This window comes from Falco biarmicus, chromosome Z, assembly GCF_023638135.1.
Source record: "Falco biarmicus isolate bFalBia1 chromosome Z, bFalBia1.pri, whole genome shotgun sequence".
Lineage (NCBI taxonomy): Eukaryota > Metazoa > Chordata > Aves > Falconiformes > Falconidae > Falco > Falco biarmicus.
In genome coordinates this window covers 61043323-61064495 of record NC_079311.1, presented here as the reverse complement: position 1 = coordinate 61064495, position 21173 = coordinate 61043323, and the positions used below count along the sequence as shown (strand labels likewise).

Genomic DNA, 21173 nt, shown 5'->3' with positions numbered 1-21173 from the left:
TTCTGGCTACTTGAAACTCAACCATATGTTCAGGAGCTTCCTCTGGTTTTCTCACATCAGCATCCCAAGGCAGCCAACAGTGCAGAAAGGCAGTGCCACCATGGTTTTTGTATTTACGTATTATGGTAGAAACTGATTTTAACCTGTTGGACTTAACTGTATGAGTTGAAATGCTGATACACAGCCAGATCACGTTTCCCTCCCACTAGAGGCAGTGTCTGACCTAAATAAGGCAGATGGTCAGATGTGGCAACAACTGTCTGGTATTAACACTCATCTCTCTGAGAACCATCACTGCCAGCTTGAAGCTCCTTGTAAGGATGGAAGAACTGGGCGCTGTCACTCAGCATGCAGCTTGAGCCTGCTTAACTTCATATTCTTGTAGAACTTCTTTAATAAGACTCTTTATATTGACCTTACATAGGAATCCAGGGGCATGCAGGATTGCTTTCTTCCATCTGTCACTCATTAACTCCAGTAAGACTTAGTGCCTTTAGCCAGCACCAGACTCCCTGCTGCTGGCTGGTCACCTGGGTGTCAGAAATGTGTAAACGTGCTGGGAAATGCTGCTGTCTCCTTTTTTCCTAGCACAGTGTTTCCTTAATTTCACCACAGTTAAATGTCTATGTCAGTTATTTGCAAGGTAAAGGTATTGGCTGTGATTAGGAAACCTGAGATATCACATAATGAAATCCCGATTTAGGAATTAAATGCTATACTGCATACAGTTGCTGGGAGGTCAGAAAGAATGACATTTATATTTGGCATTACATGATACTGTGCTAGAAAGGGTCAACAAAGCACCCGCAGAGTTCAGTGCAAAGCTGTCTAATGTTACTCTTCTGTACTTTGATTACAACAATTAACATACCTGGAAAAGTTTATTTGGTACATTTCCTTAAGAGACGATGCAGATTTTAATCCACTTTAACATCGGAGTGAAAAAACAATTACGCAACATAAAAGTGGTTTGGTGGGTTTAAGCAAATTTGCCTGGAAATACCAGCCTTGTGGGTTTTTTAATACTAAAACCTTCAAATGCAATGAAGTGCTTTCTTTAAAGAGAGTCCAACAAGTGATATAAAACATTTAATTTGATCAGAGTCTAAGCAAATCTGACTACTTAAGTGCATGGATTATTTTTTTCTTTTGATTTTTTTTTAATTAACTACTACCAGCTGTAAAAGATTAGTGTGAATTATGGAAAACTAATCAAGATGTAGTGGAAGACACCACCATTTAGCATTATTACCAACCTGATATTCTGGAAGGGCCAGTTACAGGTGCATGTGTGGCCCCACATGCACTGACATTCTCTGTCGTCAGCCCCGTCTCAGAGATTTATGTTTGCAGGTTGCTCTTGCCTTGCACTGGCAGATCATTCAGAGTTCTCTTTGCTGTTGCAGTTACTCCATGTGCCTTCCTGCACCTCCACACACAATCTTGAAGGTGTTCATCCAATTACAGCAGTAACAAATACTGGAATATTCACAGTTGCTTTTTGTCAGATCAACTGGGCTATACTGTGCTGTTGCAGCAGGTCCTGGCCTGATTCCTAGATAGGCTAGCTTTTGGAAGATGTCCAAAGGTGTCATGGCTTCTGGAAGCCCTTGGCTACCTAGGAGGATTTGGAGAGGAGTGGTCCATAATCCAGCTGCTGGTGCATACTTAAAAAAATTGAGAAAGTCATGAGTTTATTAGGCCTGCAGCCACCTAGACTGCGAGACAAGGATGGTCTTGCAGTCACACACAAGTGAAGCTCATACGTGGTAAATACATTATTTTACTCTCTGATCAGGCCTTTGCATGATGCTCCCCTTTACTGGAATACCTTTTCAGGTAACCATACAGGAAACCATTCCAGCAGACATCACAGCAGTTAGGTCATTAGCTGTATAAGCGGTCTGGTTGGGATCTGAATGGTGGTTTCCAGAACATGTGCATGCACATGCACAGACGTGTCCCCTGCTTCCCATAACTACATTCTTCACTGGTGTCTAATTGCTATGCTCAAGAAAAATACACATTTATCTATAAAGCAATTTCACATGTATTGTATATGAGTCTAAATTTACACCATAAAAATTAACTGATTTTATGTAAGTGTTGACCACAATGCGTAACAATCTGGTTTTGTTTTCTTTCTGACTGCATTTACATTTTGAAAGATTTTCTGTGTTTCATTTCACCTGAAAAACAGCCAAATGGTAGATTTCTCCTTCTCATTGGATGCAGACCTTTTGTGCTCTTCTCATTGCCAGTTGGCACAAACCAAAATCCTTTAATTACTGAAAAATCCTGAAATTACAGCACTAAAGCATCATTCCAAGTTGCAGCTTCATTCCAGAAGGTGTGAACAAAACAGGACAATTCCTAATATTCTTACCCTAAAATACGCTGGGCCGGTCTGTACTGTGCAAGTACTGAAGAAGCAGAGAGTCCTTGACATTCCTGGTAAGTTACGATTTCCCTGTGCTATGCCAAAAAGTTTTCTGCTTCACCACTCACATCTTTTGAGTTCTTTATAGAGGTAGTAATACTGCAATCTTCTCACAGTGAGAACCTCTGCTTCTGTTATACGCGTAGAAACGAGTTGGGAATGAGTAAAGTGGATGCATGTAAAGGTGCAACATGTGCAAGTGAAACTCATCTGAGCAAAGCCGATGTGGCACAGAAGGCCATGAGTGCACGTGATACTGGGCTGGGTATCTTGCAGGCACAGTTTTGTAGGCTGCCTGAAGATAAATGGCTCAAAGTTACATGCTTCTGGGACTCCAGGTTCTGCCACTCTGGCTCTGCTTGTACACACACAGAGTGAGGAAAGTGGCTTGCTCCCAGGGCACAACTGTCTTCTTACCAGTTTTTCATCTGGGAAGTGCCACGTAGTTAAAATTTCTAACCATGCGCTTTCTTCTGTTCCTTGCTCCCTGGCACCTGTACTGAGACCAAGGTTTACTCCATTCCTGAGTAGTCCTTGGCTGTCTTATTCCCTATAGGGCCACTTCTTGCCCCCATTCAGCCTGATTCATTAAATCCGTAGATCTGTGTTTGTAAAATTCCTCATATAAAGCAAGGCCAAAGGATCTTGCCATGCTGTACTGATGCTATGGATTCCCTGTCACTTGAAAGCCCTAAATCAGAATTAGCATCTCTCTCTTCAGAGTGGCACACTTTACCCTGCCAAAAGCAACAGTCTGAGGCAGGAATTACTGGTTGAAGATTTCTGGCCAGTAAATCAGGTTAGCTGTCTCGTGATTTCAGAATATGTATTTGATGGTTAAGCCTTATTCTAAATGCATGGGTAGTTTCAGAGTGACACTTTATTCATGCAGTAACATCTGCTCATTGCTTTGCTATTAGCCTACTTAATGCTTGCCAGCAACACAGCAGGGAAGTTCAAGCCTTTCTGGTGACAGATTTTTCACTCAAAAAGCCAGAACGCACTTCCCAGGGCTCTGGGGTGCTCTGGCTGGTTGGCAAGTCCATTACAGAGCTTGGCTGCGCAGAGGCTGGATGTATCTGTCAGTGATAACAGTGCTGACTGGCACTAACAAACCCGCTTGGAGCCGTGAATTAGTGGTGTTCCCCACCCAGTGAATGCCTGTCCCTATTGCAGACATGCTGATGCATGGTACAGCTACTTGCACCCTTTCACCATAGCCATATGTCACCTTCACCATTCTCTCTTTGCAAGACAGTTTCCTTTTTAAATTAAACCTCAGATTCTCTTTCATGCTTTGAGCTGATTTTGCAGATGTTGAAATTAAACAAAGCCTGACCAGTCAGTTTCTGTGATTGCATAAGAAGTCTGGAAGAGAAACAGCAGATGAATGCGGTTTTGCTGAGTTCTTACCGTGTTGTGGTGCTGGGGCTCCCATGTCTTAACCACACGCTTCAGGAAGCTGACTTATGTTTCAAAGTTAAAAACACCTGTGGTTTTCTATTGCCTGTTCGCTGGCCATACTACTTTCCTGTCCGTTCTTCAGTTCTTTATTCTTTCTCTTCAGCCCTGCCTCTGGGGAGAGGAGGTGTAAATCAGAGAAGGTGTGCTGTGACTGCTGCCCCCAGTCCTGACTTAAGAAGTCCTCACCTGAGGTTGGGGCTTTTGCTGCTCCTACAGAGCAGGAGAGTCTGCCACATCTGTGCCTGAGCTGTGGTGGGGCCCTCTGGGATGCCCACAAGCAGTGTTCTTTGCAGCTAAACAACCATCTGGTTGACAGAATTAATCTTAGGACAGTGGTAAATACCCTGTCTCTGAGTGCATGCAGATGTTAGAGCACCATTAAAAATAAAGCACAAGTCTGCTTTTTATAAACGGTATCCTGATGGTAACTCTAGTCTCTTCGGTCCATGGTATAACACCAAATTATGTAATACCAATCCATTGCATGATCTGCTTCCTAAAGCATCAGCTTTCTGTTTGCACACACGAAAGAGAAAGGGGGTTTATGCAACATCCTGCAATCCATACCGATTGCCTTTTTGGTAGGTGTAGCTATGTTATCTGCATATATGTACCTGTGTGCAGGTTAATAGCTTTTAGTTGTACTGATCTCCTAAAGCTAGGGCAGTTTAAGATGAGAAATAGAGTTCAAAATAGTTATCTTAAATATTATAGCATGCATGCACACATGAACACAGGCAACAAAGCAGACAAGGCAAGGGTGTCTTTCCACAGAAGCCTTTGCTGCTTCATTGGTAGCTTTGTCTGCCATACCAAAGATGTACATGGACCTGTTGGAGTGAGGCCGGAGGAGGGACATGAAGATGACCAGAGGGCCGGAGCCCCTCTCCTATGAAGACAGGCTGGGAGAGTTTGGGTTGCTCAGCCTGGAGAAGACTCCAAGGAGAACTTATAGCAGCCTTCCAGTATCTAAAGGCGGCCTACAAGAAAGCTGAAGAGGGATGTTTTACAAGGGCATGTAGTGACAGGACAAGGGGTAATGGCTTTAAGATGAAATAGGGTGGATTTAGATTGGATATTAGGAAGAAATTATTTACTGTGAGGGTGGTGAGGCACTGGATATAGAGCAGCTGTGGGTGCCCCATCCCTGGCAGTGTTCAAGGCCAGGCTGAATGAGGCTTTGAGCCACCTGGTCTCATGGAAGGTGTCCCGGCCCATGGCAGGGGGGTTGGAACTAGATGATCTTTAAGGTCCTTTCCAACCCAAACCATCCTGTGGTTTTATAATCACTGCATTGGAAGCTGAGAAATCCTTGGCTAGTGCCTTGTACTACCCCTGGTTCCTAGGAACTTACGCTGGAGAAGGTATTTCAGAAACACTGGGAAAGGCCTCAGCTCCTGTGAGGAAAGCACAGCCCTGAAGCCATCCTTTACACGTGGCTTTTCCATGAAGGCGTGGGCTGTGAAATGGCCGTGGGGTGCAGCGGAGCAGTTTGAACCTGAGGTCTGCGTGTGGCAGCGCTCGGTGTGGTGCCAGGTCCGATAAAGACCTTTATGCTCATACACCTCATTCGGTGCCTTCCATTAAACTCCAGCTACTACCAAACAGGTGTTTGAGAGGGTGCACAAGCAGGCGCGTGATCTCAGCGGTGTCCTCGAGAGCCCGCAGGGGACGGGCCGGCGGGGGCCCTTCTGCACGGCACGGCTGCAGGTGGAGCTGCCGCTCGGCGGGATCGGGAGCCGAGCCGAGGAACGCCAGGCGCGCTGCAGCCCGGCCGTGCGAGGGCAGGCGGGGCCCGGCAGCCGCCGCACCGCTCTCCGCGCCAGGCGGGGCGTATGGGCGTCCCCCCGCCGGCGGGCGTGGAGCTCCCGGCTCGGAGGGTGCCCCCTCGCCCGGGGAGGCGGGAGCCGCAGCCACCGCGGCGCGGCCCTTACGCGGCGACTCCGCGCCCCCCCGCCCGGCCCGGCCCGGCCCGGCCCGGCCCCCCGCCGCGCGGGCTGACGACAGCGGAAGCGGTGCGTCGGCGCCGGGCCGAGCGCGTCGCGGCCGGCGGCGGGCAGGGGCGGTACGGTGCGGCTCCTCCCGCAGCGGCGCCCCCCGCGCTGCCCGGCCCGGCCCCGCCCGGCCCCGCCCCGGCCGCCCCGTCCCGTCCCGTCCCGTCCCAGCCCTGCCCGCTCCCGCATGAGGGAGGCAGCGAGGGAGCCAGGCCGCGCCGCGCCGCCGGCATGTCCGCGCCCTGCTGCGCCGGCCAGGTAGGGGGCTGGGGGGCGCGGGGAGGCCGGCAGGTGTGCGGGGCGGGGGGGTGCCGCCCCCGCAACCCCCGCTGCGGCGGACGGAAGGATCCGTCGGGAGACGGCGCTGGGGGTCAGGCCGGGGGCTCCGGCACGGGGAGCGAGGGGCCGGGGAGCCGCGTCCCTGCGCTGCCCCTCGGCCGCAGCGCGGTCCGCCCGCGGGGAGCCGGCGCCTTCCAGCAGCAGCAGCGCTGCGGGGGCGTCTGTCGCCGAAGCCGGGCTCCGTGGGGTTTGAGGCGGCGTGCTGGCGGCGTGCCCCGGGTGAGCCGCCCGGGCGCTCCGGGGGGAAGGCGGGGGGCTGCCGGCCTCCCCGGGCGTGTGCGGGCCGCGGACGGGCGCTGGGCTGTGGGCGGGGGCGCCGGGGCAGCCTTGCCGAGGGCCGGCGCCGCCAGGAGCGGCTCCCGAGGGCGCCACGGACCAGCGGGAGCTGCGGGGGGCGGGGGGAGCGTCGCCGCTGGCGCCTGGTGGCGGGGAGATGACACCCCGGGGTATGAGAAGTGGAACGGTCTGAACTCGTCTCGGTTGCTGGCTGCCTGGCGCTCCTGTCGCTGTACGTGTGGCCGGTGGAGGGGTTCAGCAGGTGCAGGTGCTGGTGGAGGAAGTGACAGATGAGAGCAAGTGGTGATGGAGGGTGGTGCGGCACCTTTGAGCATCCACGAGGTGAGGGATCGGCGCTCCGCATCCCACCGCGGTGCACCTGCTCTCTTGGCTGAAGGGGCTCTGGCGGGCGAGGGTCCGTGGACTTGGAGGAGAAGAGTGGTTGCAGGGCCCTGGCCGGAGCTCCTCGGCTGCACTCGGAGAAGGACTCCTGTTCTTACCAGCTGTCTCTAGCATGGTGTTAGCCCGCACCTCCCCCAGACACTTTAATTTTTCCAAGTCTCCACTTCTGCAATAGAAACCAATTCCTACTTGTCCTGCCTGCAACAGACTAACCAGAGAGCTTATTCTTGTTGTTCCACGTATTTAAACATGTCCGTATAGTCCAGATTCTATCGATACTTCTTCTTTGGCCACTCTGCCCACCCTTGGCATCTGATTATTCTCTTGCTTTTGTCTGAACGACCTGGGGAAAAATCTCAGCCCTTGCCTGATGACTGAAATCCTGGGCTAGGTTTGGTCATCTACATTGTGGTTCTTTCGGCCTGCAGTGGGCTGGGAGGCTTGCTAAGCGTGCCTGCACGCACCCGTGCGCCGCCGGCTCCCCTGTGCCTTGCCGAACAGCCCTGGGTGGTCATGGGGGACGCAGTAGCTGCATTTGCTAAGTGACCTTAAAGCAGGGGGCCTCCCTGACTGCTGCTTCGCCTAGGTTTTGGCAGTGTGTGAAAAAAGTTTCGGAGCAGTTCAGTAAAGTTAGTAGGTGCTGTTACTGAAGTGCTTCATGGACGTCTGCGTTTGCCTTGCTTTTTTTGGTGTAGCTCCTGAGGGAGGTAATGTAATACCAAGAGAGGATGAAACTATTGTGAGACTCGTGTGGTGAATGACATGGCATTAGCGTGACTTTGAGACATTCTTGAAGCCACTGTTCCTACCCCATGCAGTAATATCTGATAGTAATGTTTTATTGACAATGATGTGTCAGTTTGGAGTCCGTAAATAGACTGAACTCCTTAGTGATGTTGGAGCCAAAGCAAAAGCCCTAAAGTAGATGCAGTCATCACGCTAAAATTATGCAATACCCTGAGGAGATGTATTCTGCTGGCTCAAGCACTATTTTTGATGTAAGACTTATCTGCTAAATATGGCAAATTGCTGGAGTTATACCAGCAAACCTAGTGTGGATAAACTTTTTTATAGGCTAAGATGATAAATGACATAAATCATGTTTCAATAGCATGCAGTGCAACTTTTTTTGAAGGAAAAATAATCTTTCCATTCACAACTTGATTTAGTCCAACCTTAGTGAAGGGATGTTTGTTTAACATGATTGATACACAAGAAAAAACAAGGGGATGGAAGTTCTTTCTCTCTTCAACAGAACTTCCTTAGGCATTTTATGGGTACCGTTAATCAAGCTGGAAGATTGAGAAGGAATTTGGCCTTTTCTTAAATGTTCCCCTGAAGATGAAGTTAGCCCTTCTCCAGAAACAGAGATGGTGTGCTTGAGGAAAGGTGGAACTTCATATGAGTTGTGAAAAACAATGCTTATGTTGGGTCCCTCCTTTTTCCCTAAAATATACTAGTTTAATGGGTTTGATACCCCGTGGGGTAGGGTTTTTTTGTATGTAGTGGTTTTGCCCTGTGTGTATATCTTTTATCTACCTCTCCGTTTCTGTGGTTCTGTTTTCCTAGACCTGACTGAGAACTTTGGTATTGTGCTTCTGAGCTGTCTTATCATGCGTGGATGTCTGTAGTTGATATAAAACTGTCATTGATATAAAACTGTCATTTGACTATCTATTTTTTCTTCATTCGTAACACCAGCAAATTTTCCTGGTGTGAAGTAAGACGATGAGTGATCAGTACTTTTTGGTATTGGGTCAAACTGTGCTAACCGTCTACTTGATGGTGCCTGTCAGAATAAATGCATTCAGGTTTCACAGCCCAGATTCCTGTAGTTATAGGATACAGCGGCAAGCTGCCAAACTTCAGTGTACTTTGGTTATGCTGATTTTGCACTCAAAAATTATTTTCAATAATCTTAATTAACATTACTGTGTGACTTGTATCCTTGCCTAGTCAACCCTGGGAACTTGCTTTCAAGGAACTTGGTCATTTATAAACTTTAGTTTCTGCAGTTGGTTTTTATTGAGTGACACACAACCATGTTTTGAAGAGAATTGTGATTTTTAGGTTTCTGAGCTGTAATAAGCTTGCTAAATGTTTCTTTTTCTAGTGTTTCGTTGGTAGACCTATTTTGAGAATGCAGTGAGAATACAGTTTGGCTTGGGCCTGGCCTCCACAATGCTTTTGATTACATAAAAACATCTGCTTAAACTGACAGGAAACAGGATTTTACATTTGGCTTTTCTTCAGTAGTTATTCTCAAGAGAATAAAGTTGAGATCATGGTTAAGAAAAGCAGCTGTTGCGGAAAATCTTTATTAAAATGAATATGTTTTTCTCCAGAGTTAAATAAATGTAATTTAGATAGTTAACATCAGGTTTTGGGGGGCAGTATGTTGTAGCTGGGTTGTTCAAGAAGATAGATTTTTCAGCTAGAGCTGGTAGTTGTTCAAGCTTATAAAGCTATTTTTGTAGGTCCGTTAAATCTTGAGTGCTTTCTTTAATACTGTTCTGCACTTAGAAATCATATTATGTAGTAAATGCAGTAAGATGTGCTGCAAGTTGGAGTATTGGATTTTCATTTTATGCTTAGACTTCTAATTCTAGTAGGGGTTTAAAAAAAAACCAACAACTTTATTTATAAGGTTGGCCTCAGCCAATCTTAAGACTGCTGGCTTCTGGGGCAGGGTAGGGAAGCCCCCTGTGCGCGCTGGGGCTGCCTGCCTCTCTGGCACTGCTTGTTTGCATCTGTAGGTCGAGAAGGGGGCTTGCAATCCTGCCCTCGTGGTCTGCTCTTTTCATTACACGGTGAAAAGGGTGGCTCTGTCATCTTTGTCCAGGTTTGTGTCCTCTGAGGGAGCCAGGGCATTGCTGGGGCATTTGTGTGGGGTGATGCACTGCAGCACTATGGGATGGTGCCAGTGGTGTTCCTGGCTCTGCTCCACAAGGTGTTCCCCAAAACACGTCTCTCCTTCTGCAGGTGGGTGAGAGGGGTTTGGTTTGTTGTGTTTAACCTGAGCTGGTCAGTTAAAATAAGATAAATTTAGCTGTGTGTCTTACCCCCTCTCACAGCTACCTTTGCACGCTTCTGCCACCACTTACTAATCATGATCGAAGGGGAAACTAGCTATCTGAGTTCTGATGTGGAGTACTGTAGTGTACTCCATTAAATACAGTTAGGAAAAAGTGACTGGGGAAGGACTTTTCTTCTTGCTTGGCGAAACGTGGAGTTTTTGTTTTAAACGGGTGATTGCCTGCACAACTGAAGTAGCAAAGCCTGGTTTTCTGTTGCTTTGTCCATTGAGTTTGGTATCTTACATCAATTCCCTTTCTAGTAAGTACTGAACTTGTGATGCAGCCTTTTTCTTGCTCAGGGTTGAGAGGTGACTTTCCTCTGCTAAATCTTTTGCCTATTTTCAAGGATTTTGTAAGAACATAGTATCTTTGAGGCCCCCATCTGTCTGCCGTAGCTGAATAAAATTTGCTGCTGCATTCAGAAGCGATTAGAAAGGGAGGGAAAAGCAACCAAAAGACAGTGAGATCCTCTAAGTGATATCTAGCTATGCGTTTAATCCTCATTATTTTATTGTTGTCAACGTGAAATTAGTGAAGTTAGGTTGGTCATTTATCTGTAACTTTGGATTAATGACTGTGCCCTTGAAGGAGAACTACGAGCCTAGTAAGGGGAACATTTTGCCCCAGGAGGTGCCAACAGCCAATTAATTGCAACAAAGACAAGAATTCAGCAGAATGAGACTGTAACTAAGGGAAAGAGAAAGGCAGCGGGGGAGATCATGACCACTGACTGACTCAAGGAAGAAAAGACTCACCTCTGCCACCCTCCCTCAGATGTGGGTAGTAAATTGAAAATACACTGTGTACTATTTACTCTTGTAAAAAGACAAAGCCAGACATACATAGACCAGTAGAAAACTACCATGCATAACTAATTGCTGATGGTATCTTTTAGGCAGAGTTTGTAAAATACACATGCGTAACTGGGCTATATGAATACTTTTCTTGTTCTCCTGGGCTTTGGGCTTGCTTTGTGGAATACCACTTAGCCCCCAGCTTTGCACAAATCTGTAGTAAAGAAACACATACTCTTTGTGTCAATTGGCTCTTGCACACTGGGTGAACGGTTATGTTGACAACAGTAAGATAACAGGGATTTGAATGCATAGCTAGACATCATAAGTGTTGTGTCATTTGACCCTTGCATTGCTAGGTTGGAATCCTTCCCTTGGCACTGCATAAGAGGCAGGAGATACCCTTTCTCATTCCAGGTAGAAGACCATCTTTCTTATTCCTGCTTGATTTCCCATTGCTGCCTTCTTTATTCTTTTAACCTTCACTTTTAAGGGTAAGGGGATACTTCTCTGTGGAAAGATATAAGTCCTACTGCAGCTATTATTTCAGTTTTTGCCAGTGTAGGTATTCCAGGATGTTTTTTCCATTACTGAGACTCATTACAGTGGATGCACTCACAGTTGTGGGTGCAAGACATACATGTTGCCAGGAGCAGTTGAATGAAAGCCTGAGCTATGACTACAGATCTGGTCTGGAGCTGATGACTGCTGTCATCCCAAACACATGCTAAGGCTGTTCTCAACTTCGATGTGGTGTTCTCAGCGTAGCCATGTGAAGATGCTTGGACCTTAGGTAGCTTCCAGGGTCCTTCTCATACCTGAGTTCATGGTACTTCCACTTCTTGCTCAACTGTGTGGGCTTTAATATGTTTTGGCATATTAAATATCTAGCCTCCTAGATTTTTAGGCTGTGATCGACCATTCTGCTGACTTGAATTTGACCTACTGCATTGTTCAGGTCGCCCAAGAGAGAGGCTTCAACATCAGCATGAGCTATGTGTGAGGCAGCGAGGGACTGAACCAGCCGGAGCTGGGCGGGCTGTAGCATTTACTCATGACAGCATGTGGAGTGGGGGTGGGGGGGAGGTGTCTCCACCTTTATTTTGAAGGGAGCCCTGACACACCTAGCAATCTCGTCATTTTAATTAGCAATAACTATGCTGGGATGCTGTTTGGAGTTTAGTGATAGGAACTCCCAGCAATTAGAAATGGCATATGCTCAAGTATTTAAACATATAAATGTACACAGTCTGAAAATGGAAAGTTTTGCACCACTTTCTGTCCAGTAGGACTCATCCAAATATTGACATATTTTTTAACCTGTCATTTCTTGCACTGAGTTTTAACAGGAGCCATTCTTAATGTTTTCTGAAGAGACCTGTCTCATGTGGTGTTTTTTTTTCCATGGCTTTTTATGTCACTGACAAACCTGCAGTTCGGGAATACTATTCAAGATACTTATTGAGTGTCATTGTATTTAAAAATGGTCATCAAGAAGTAAGCAAGGGGGAGATGTGTGAGCAGGCTACATTTGGAACCGGCTAATCTGGAAATGTGTGAAGGTGGCTGTTGTGACACTGATCTAAACTGGAACCTTTTATTGGCTTTTGTTGCTTTGTAATGTCTCGTCTCCCCTTCCCTCCCCCCCCCCCCCCCCCAAAAAAAAAAGTAAAACAGCTGTTACAGCTACATGTTTTTAAGTCAGTGGATACAGAAATTTCATTTTAACTGCTTCTTTGCTCCAGTGGTACACAGACTTACGCAGTTGCTGCCCTGTACTTGGTTCTCTGTCCCTGGTGATGCACCACATTGCGCCTGTGTGCCATTCTACCTTTGGAGTCCTGGTCTTGAACATCAAAGCTAACCTGGAGAAAATCTGCTTGCTGTATGAAGTGATGGCCTCAAATTGTCAGATTTTGCCATTGCTGATTTGTCTTCCGTCTTCCAGCTTCTCTGTTCATAGCTCCTCTGCTGTGAAAGGCAAGGAAGTCACTGCAGCATGAGCCGGAATGACCTGCAGATGAGAAAACTCTGAAATATGAAATGATAGGAAAGGACAGTCGAACCTGTCGCCCAGCGGAGGTTGCTGTCCATGAAGATTGTCAAGGGATCAATGCAAAGAAGCTTCAGGATCAGGTCACTGAAGAAAACAGTGGCCTATTTTAATCAGTGTCCTGAGAGTATGTTTAAAATTGCTCCCGAAATTGCACAGGCATGATGTAAGGACTGGTGGAGCGGAGAGTACTGTTGAAGGTGATGTAACCCAGATGCCCTGACCCCAGTGCAGATAAAATCCACCTCTGAAGTACTGCCAGGTTGCCTGTGCAACGTGTGCATGGGAGGCAGGTTGCTCCTTCAGTGTAGGGTGCTGTGGGGGAATCTCGCCCCCTCTTTGGGTGCATGCTTGTACTGTAAAAGCTGGCAGAGAAACTCTGTAAGACTCATTTTTGAGTTTTAGAAAGCAGGCATTCTTTATTGCAGCGCTGGGCACACATGCGAATAGTTTCGCAAAGATGAGCGTGCTCATTGCCTGAAATCACATAGGTTATGTAGTGTTCAAGTTCTGCATATTCATTAAACCATTTGCATACTCATGATGCTTCCCAGTATCATCATACATATACTGATTCCTGTTAATACACTGTGCATGTGCCATGAAATGAGCCAGTGGTCTTTTAGGGGTCTCTAGTGGTGATCCATAGTCTTCATCACTGTGTCCGCTAGTTGACCTCAGGGCCCACACATGCCCACAAGGGGTCTTCTAGAGGGTTATGCAATTATGTTGCTCTTAAGCTGGTTTGTTTTAATTTATAGCCTTGTTCTTGTTATCTCTAGGAGCAGGCCTTGATTCTCTTATTTATTACTTTCCTCAAACCTCCTTTTCTCACCACAGAAGGCCACAGCTCCACATTCAAAAAGGTTATAGTGACCTATTCTATCTTCTAACAAAAGGTTAGTAAAGCAAAAAGAGGATATTTTAGCCTACATGCTGGGGAAAGGAGTGAAGTGGCTTGCTGGTTTGCTTTGCAGTTGGGCTGCTGCTGTGATTTTGTGGGAGGGACTGGGGAAACTTGAGGGGATGCAGGGGGAAAAAACCCAAACAAGTTAGGTGCTGGGATGAAAAATCTTACAGCCTTCAAATGAGATTGAGGGTAAATGGCTTGGGTTTGTTCTTTGATGAGTGGGGAGAAAAGAACAGCTAATTAAAAGGCTTTCTAAGCTGGTGAAGAAAGCCTCAGCAAGAACTAGCACCTGGGAACTGTAGCAGATAAATCAGAAGGCAGGTGGTGGTCTCTGTTTTTAATGATATATGTAAGTAACCAGAGGGACAGACAGTCCACTCATACTGCTGTCAAATCCAGATGGTCTATGCTAATGGAAAATAGCTGTAATACTGGGAAGCTGGGTGATGTGGTACACTTGTGAGAATCAGGTCAGACTAAACAATTGTCTTAAGTTTTCCAAAATCATCTGGAGAAGAGCAGCTAGGCTGTTTAAAGTTAGACATTTTGCAGTGACATTATTTTCTAATGTTGAGCTGAGTCACCACTTAGTAATGTTTGAACATGGAGACAGAAGCTAATTATCCCCCAGTTCAGCTTAACTCCAGCTGTATGGGTACCTGGCAGCAGCTTGCCTGTGTTTTGGCTCTTGGCGTAGCTGTCCTAGATGCTGCTTTCTTGCCTAGGTTTTGAGCTGCTTGGGGCTATATGGCAGTTCTGCCCCATGGTGCAGGCAGCATCTAGGCTTGCGTGAGTTTTCTCTGAAGTTAATTTTAATTTTGCAGTTTGCAGTGTGAGGTGTGTTCCCAAAAACAGGTCATGAGTTGATGAACTGGTATGCTGTTCAGGTCACAAAACCTCTTGGCTTACGCCGTATGGAGAGTCTGAATATTAAAGAAGAAGCAATCAAAAGCCAGTTAAGTCAGGCAAAAGACAAAATAAAGCTTCTTTGGTTAATTTAGTTAATTCACAGGGACAAACCACTGTGTAATCGTGCCACTAGCTGAAGAAACCTTTGCAAAATATGCATGCATAATAGCAGGGATTTTCAATAATAGTCTGAACCCAACTGCTAACAGTTGGGACACCTGGCATCAGGCATCTGTTGTTTTCATGAACCAGTGCACTAACAAAATGGTTGGCTTGCTAGATGCTCTTTCCTCAAGCTAAAACTCCAAGGGCAGGTATATAGCTGCTTCAGGGTGTTATTCGTGCTGGGCTAGGTGCTTTGCTCTCCCAGACTGCAAGGATGCTGTGTGTGAGAGTAGATGTTTGGGTGTTTTTGATAGACATTGCTGTTAACAGCTCAGTGGCTGCATTATCTGCGAATCTTATGGCCCAGATAATGCCGGTAGTCAAGTAATCAAGCAGTGCATGAAAAACTAAGCTGCTGTGGGCCCCAGTGAAAAGAAGATTCAGCAAGGCACATTCCTGTGCTCTGTGGACAGGCTGGAAGGCATGCAGTCTCCCTGGCCGCTCCAGCCAGGCAGTCAGTTAGGAGGGAAGAGATGAAATGCTGCTTAGTCTTTGTTTCATTTAAATATGCAGCTTTCTTTTTTTTTTTCCCCAATGTGCTCTCCTTCCCTTTGATTTTTGTGATTTCTGCTGAAGTGTCCCAAAAGGAAGAGTGCTTTGTTGTGATAAGCTTGATACTTCCCTATGGTTTTTATACTTTTAAAATAGCATAGGTTATTTTAGGCAGCGATCCTGAAACTCCTCACTTTGTGTTAATGGCTGCGCAAAATATTTTCTAAGACATTTGAGATATTTTTGGAAACATCTTTGGAAAATACCTTCTAAAAATGACACTGTCTCTACAAATCCAGTAGGCAGGACATGTTCACTTTATTTCTTAGTCTTGTATGTAAATACTTGTGTGTGTGCTTAATGTTACCATCATACCTCATTCCACCGATTTATCAGGTTGGATCACAGCTTGCAAAAATCAAGGCTTGCGTGTGTGGCAGATGTTAAGTGTATGTTGGTGGAGTGTTCACTGTAGGGAGCTAATAGCATGTGCACAAGTTGGTAAGCCTGCTTTTACCCTGTTTTGTTAACCTGTAATTCTTGTAAACCATAGGTGCTCTCCGGGCTGGCATAAGATGGGAGTATGCAAATATGTCCAGGCCTGCCTGTACTTGGAAAAGTGGTTTGCATGGGACCTAGGGCTGTTAATAGACTGCTTGCTTATGCTCCTGACCCTGTGGATGTAAAAACTGTTGTTCCTATGCATTGGCAGGAACCTACTGCACTCAAATCAAACAAGGTGGTAGGAAAATGCCCCTGAAACATCTGTGCAGAGAAGGGTCAGAGCATGTGGAACTGTTGTGAGACATTCACCTCTGCTCTTCCCTCTTGCCTGTGCACTGTGCCCTCACTTGACATGGTAACTGTTTCTGCTGTTGCATAATAAATCAGCAGCTGAGAAGGACTGATATGTCATCTTTTCTGCACACACCCCCCCACCGCCTGCACCCCCTTTGTTTTTCAGCCAGCAGGTTGCTTTATTTGGCCGCCCCCAGCAGCAAAAAACTGTCAGGGCTGCTGAGGTGCTGGTGCCAGGGTGGGAGTGAGTGGCCTGCAGAGGAGAAAGGCGGAGGGGCCCTGTGGCTGCTAGGCCAGCCTGGCTACCAGAAGAAATGTCTGTGAAACAGTGCTTTGAATGTTTTTTAACAGAAAAATTTCCCACCCAGCTTTCCACAGCTGCTGTTGTGAAACCACGCAAGTCAGCCATCGTCCAGGCAGTTCAAATTACGGGCCAGTCTGTTTTCGGGTGTGCTAGGCTTTCCTGGTTTGGGGTCTCAGGCAGGCAGGCGCTGCACCCTCCCTGAGCGCTGCAGGAGCAGCACCAAGCAGAGCAGGCAGCCCGTCTACTGTGTGGAGGCCTGACGTCGTGGTGGGTTAGCATGAGGGGGCCAGTTGATCATAAGTATTTGCAGAAAGCATAAATATTTGTGTAGCGCTTGTAATTATTGTCAGAGCGTGGTGTTCACCTGGTGAGGATATGCAAAGCTAGAGCCTGGGTGGCTGCGTTTGCTGCCTGACTTGTGGGAGCCTTTGGATGAGAAAGGCTTGCTGCAGCATGATGAGCTCCGGCCAGAGCAGCCTTGCTTTAGGATGCCGTTGCGCTGGGCTCTTGGGAACCCTGGGCTTGGAAGGATCCTAGGACTTTGAGGGAGCTTTGAAGGTACAGACAAGGATTTTCAAGGCCTGCCTGCTGCCGGCGATCACAGATTGGGTTGTCTGGGTTGTCTCTGTCCTGAAAACCACACAGTGTCCTTCCTTCTGCAGAATGCGTCCTTTGGAGGAGCTTTTGTTAATGGTCAGCAAAATCTGTAAAAGATTTATGACATTGCTATCTGTTTTTTCACAGCCCAGTTTTTTAATGTGGGAAGAATTTGTTACTGGCTTACAGTTCTGCACCAGTGGGTCCTGAGCCCCTGGCCAGACCCTCGCTACAGTCAGAAGGTGGAGGTGAGGTGAGATGGGCCATGCCTGCGGTAAAGCGTGTGGCATCAGAGAGACTGCATAGTTTAGCTGCATGTAGACGGCATCCTTTTCACAGAGATTTCATTATATATGTGGGCTTTGAAGTCTGTCACCCAAAGATAACATCTTTGAAACCTCTTGGGTCGTGTTGTGGCAAGTCTTACTCTTTGGGACAAAGACTGTTTTCATTTATTTTTAGGTAACACCTATTTCATTGTGGCCCACTCTGGAATGTAGTTAGTCATAACCAGAGTTTTAAAAAGGGGAAGAAAAAAAAAAAAAAAAACCCAGCAAAAAAAAAAAACCCAAACCACTGAATCTGTCACTGTGACTGAATAACCTAACCAACTTTTTATGGTTTCCATGGCCATTCAGAGTGCTTAAAGGAGTGCATCTGAAAAAAGATGGAGACGCTGGTATTTTTCACAAATATTGCCAATTTATAGGGTATAGGTATTAAAAACTGTCATTAAAATCTCTCAAAGTAATGTAGAGCAATGCATAAATGACTTATATATTCCATTTAAGTATTTGTTGCTTTAAGTAGCAGCTCCAGGAATCCCCATGACTGGAATAGCAGACACGTTGCTGGATACAGATGAGATTTCACTGGCAGAGCTATCTAGCACCTGGCTTAGGAAAATGTTGTTCCCCTTACAAATGCCAAAGCTACATACCTTTTTACTTCTATACTATAGTTTTTAATGTTACGGTGAGTGGGGCCTCCAGTTGGAGTTCATCATGGATACGTTAGATCTGGCTGACACAGATTGAAAGGACCTTTAGTCTTAATCTTTTCTGGTTTTTTTCCATAATTCTGAAGGGGATGGATTATACTTGTCTGGTATGTTTTTGTTTGGAAATGTTACTATTGTATTTGTTTGCTGAATCGGTAACTTGCCATAGATTCCTTACTTCTTGGGCATATATTGATGCTGTAAAAGTTAATTTAATTTCACTACATATAAAAAATAGAATTGCCATTCAGCCACCACTGCCTTCTATTTTGAAAGTATACTTACATGATGTGCTTATGCACGTAGTATTTTTAATTTCCAGCTTTGGTGCCAACATGAGCCTATTCTGTTTATTTGCCACAGTTGGAGCTTTGTGTGTTTTGGGGAGGATTTCTGTTTTGCAGCAGCAGCAGTTTTAGCAGCTGCATGCTTTGAGGCCCCGTCTCCTCTGGTGTGAGATCCAGCGGTGAACTGAGAGAAGGGCAGTATGGGAGCCAGGCTGGACTGTCTCCATTTTATGTCTTCTGCAAACTGAAAAGCTGTTGTCAAGTGAGGCAAGCTACGCTACGCCCTTTCTGTGGGGCTAAAGGCAAAAGCTTGAGCTTGAGTGTTGCAGCAGATAGTCAAGGCAAGAAAATTTTAAGCTGGGAGTCTTTTCAAGATACTTCAAAATTATTTGGGGCTCTGATCAGCAAGTATGGTTGTGAGGCTCTGTGGAGTTATATCAGATGTGTGTGTCTGCAAACACATGTGAAACCCCCTTATCTGGGTTGGACCGTCATTGATGCTGGCAGAAGAAGTGTGCTGGGAGGGAGATGGCGGGTGGTGGTTTGGTGCCTGAAGGCACATGCAAGGTAGTGAAGTTTGCCTGGACAACTCAAATGTGGCCCTTCTGCAGTTTTAATCCTCTGGCAAGGGCTAAAAAAAGCCATCCATCTTGTACAACTGCTTGCAAGTGTGTCCTTTGAACTACTACCCCGCAGCTCCTCTGAGGCCAGAGGAAACACTGGGAGAAAGCTGCTTTGGTGTGCTCGAGTCCCTGGCACTGGCAGCACACCACGCCTGTGCTACACACTAGCCGCAGGGAGCCCCTCAAAAATGTGAATGCTGAGGGGTGAAGTTGCTCTGGGTTGGCAGCAGTGAGACCTGGAAGACGGTTCCCTGCTCCTGGCTACCTGCCGATGTCCAAAACTCCATATGGCTACAGCTGCTGGGTTAAGCATGGGAGCCATGTGAAGCTGCTGGTTATTGCAAGGAGGGGCCTGGCAAAGGACTGTGCTACCATATGTATAAAAATACGGCTTCTATGTATATTTTTATATGTGACTTTCCTAGAAGTAGAAGGCAGGGGAGGTGAATTCATCCTCTTTGAAAGTTAATCATACTATTCACAGCAAGGCAATAATAAGCATCAAGCCTGATCCCTTTCAGGGTTTATTCAGTACCTTTCTTCCTGTGGAATAAGGAAATTATGTGCTTTCTGCTTCGTTTTTATCTTGGTGGACCCTCAGCTGCAGGAAGGAAGGAATACACAAGGAATCCCATCTCTAGTAACGTTTAAACATTGGAGACGGTATCAGCTAAAATTGATCTAGTATTATTTTCCTTGCAGCTGTGGGGGTTTTTGCCTTGCTATCTTGCATGTGGAATCACCGCTTTCAACTTCGCAACAACTAGAGTGTGTCTCTAAATAACTGTGAAGTTGCATTTCTTCTCTGACTTTCTTCAATTCAAGATGGTGCTATTGTATTTGGGGTCCTTCAAGCTCAGCTGTCTTTTGCCTTGTTTGCAGTAAGCCAAGTATTTCCATATTCTTTCTCTACTGTCCAAAATATCTAGAACTGTTAACGTAGTTTCATATTTGTTGGTTTGAGTTTGGGTTTTTTTATAGCTGTTGTCTGTTTATAAAGCCTTCAGGACAACTATCCCAAAGTGTGGCTTAAACAGTTTTCCGTCCCTTCTTTAATTTACTCTTAAGTCTTTAGCACCATAAAAAGTTCTGTAGGAAAGTTTGTTTGTTTGTGTTTGTACCAGAAAGGGCACCTTAAAAAAGAACAGTATGGTTCTGGTGACTTGAAATGGATTGTACAGCTTGTTTTGAAACAAAACTTTCAGCTTGTCTTAATAAAATAGTTTTGTGTGTATGTTAGAAGCAAATAGTTTTGGAGTCTGTGTCATCTTGTGCAGATTTGTTTTTTCATTGCTGAGCGTGGAGAGTGTATTGCAAGAAATAGGTAGAGCCTAATCATTGCAGTGCCTTTTCTGCTGGGTGAAACATGTCAGGACCATGAGCTGCACAGAGACAGCAAAAAGTGGAATTAAAAAATTGGAAACAGTTCCTCCTCATCCTCTTCACTCTCGTTCTTTAGTGGGTGGGAAAGCTAGAAACTGATGTGCTTAAACTTACTGACTTTTGATAAACAAGACAGTCTGCTTCCACTTAAATGCTTCTCAGCTGGGAGGAGAAGACTTAAGAAATTCTGGTGTTTTACTGGAAATCTCCCAGCTTCCCTGTCTGACTTTTTCAATAGAAACCTAAAGGCAGTGATGGAATGACTTGTGGTTTTTGTCTTGTTTTCCAGTTGGCCTGCTGCTGCGGTACTGCTGCTTGTTCCTTGTGCTGCAAATGCTGCCCCAAGATAAAACAGTCAACCAGCACCCGTTTCATGTATGCGCTTTACTTTATCCTCGTGACTATCATCTGTTGCGTCATGATGTCAACAACAGTAGCTAACGAAATGAAAACGCATGTAAGTAAGAGGATGAACCCACTGCTGCCCCTGGAAAGAAACAGGGCTCCTTACACAGCCCTTGATATGTAGGGGTGCTCCCTCAGAATAGGCAGTCAATTCCCTCTTCCACTTCCAGACCCAGATGGGATGATCTGCTGTGCTCAGGCTCTTCCTGTCAGTTGCTCACCCATCCAGTGTGTTTCACAACAGGAAGAGTCAATGATTACAGGACTAGCAGCCTTCCTCCTTTTTCATTCTGCATAAACATGCTGCAGTGAACCCATCCAAGGTTTGCTGTGTGGGTATATCACTAGAGGTTGTTAGGGAACAAGTTACAGTAGAGCAAATTGGTTCAGTCTGACATTTAGTTTGTCTCTGGCAACATGTTTAGTACAGGAGCAGCAAATTACAAAGTAACTCTTCAGGT

The 21173-nt window shown here is 46.1% G+C and overlaps 1 protein-coding gene and 1 long non-coding RNA gene across 2 annotated transcripts in view; both read left to right on the top strand.

The window, feature by feature from the left end:
* The window catches only part of LOC130143158 (uncharacterized), a 121287-nt gene that overhangs the window by 5444 nt on the left and 94670 nt on the right, over positions 1–21173 (top strand). The window lies entirely within an intron of this gene.
* The window catches only part of SERINC5 (serine incorporator 5), a 44427-nt gene continuing 28798 nt past the window's right edge, over positions 5545–21173 (top strand). The window contains exons 1-2 of the mRNA XM_056325804.1: positions 5545–6156; positions 20597–20764. Coding sequence (XP_056181779.1) covers positions 5740–6156; positions 20597–20764 — 585 coding nt within the window. The 5' untranslated portion in view covers positions 5545–5739. The remainder of the gene's footprint in view (positions 6157–20596; positions 20765–21173) is intronic.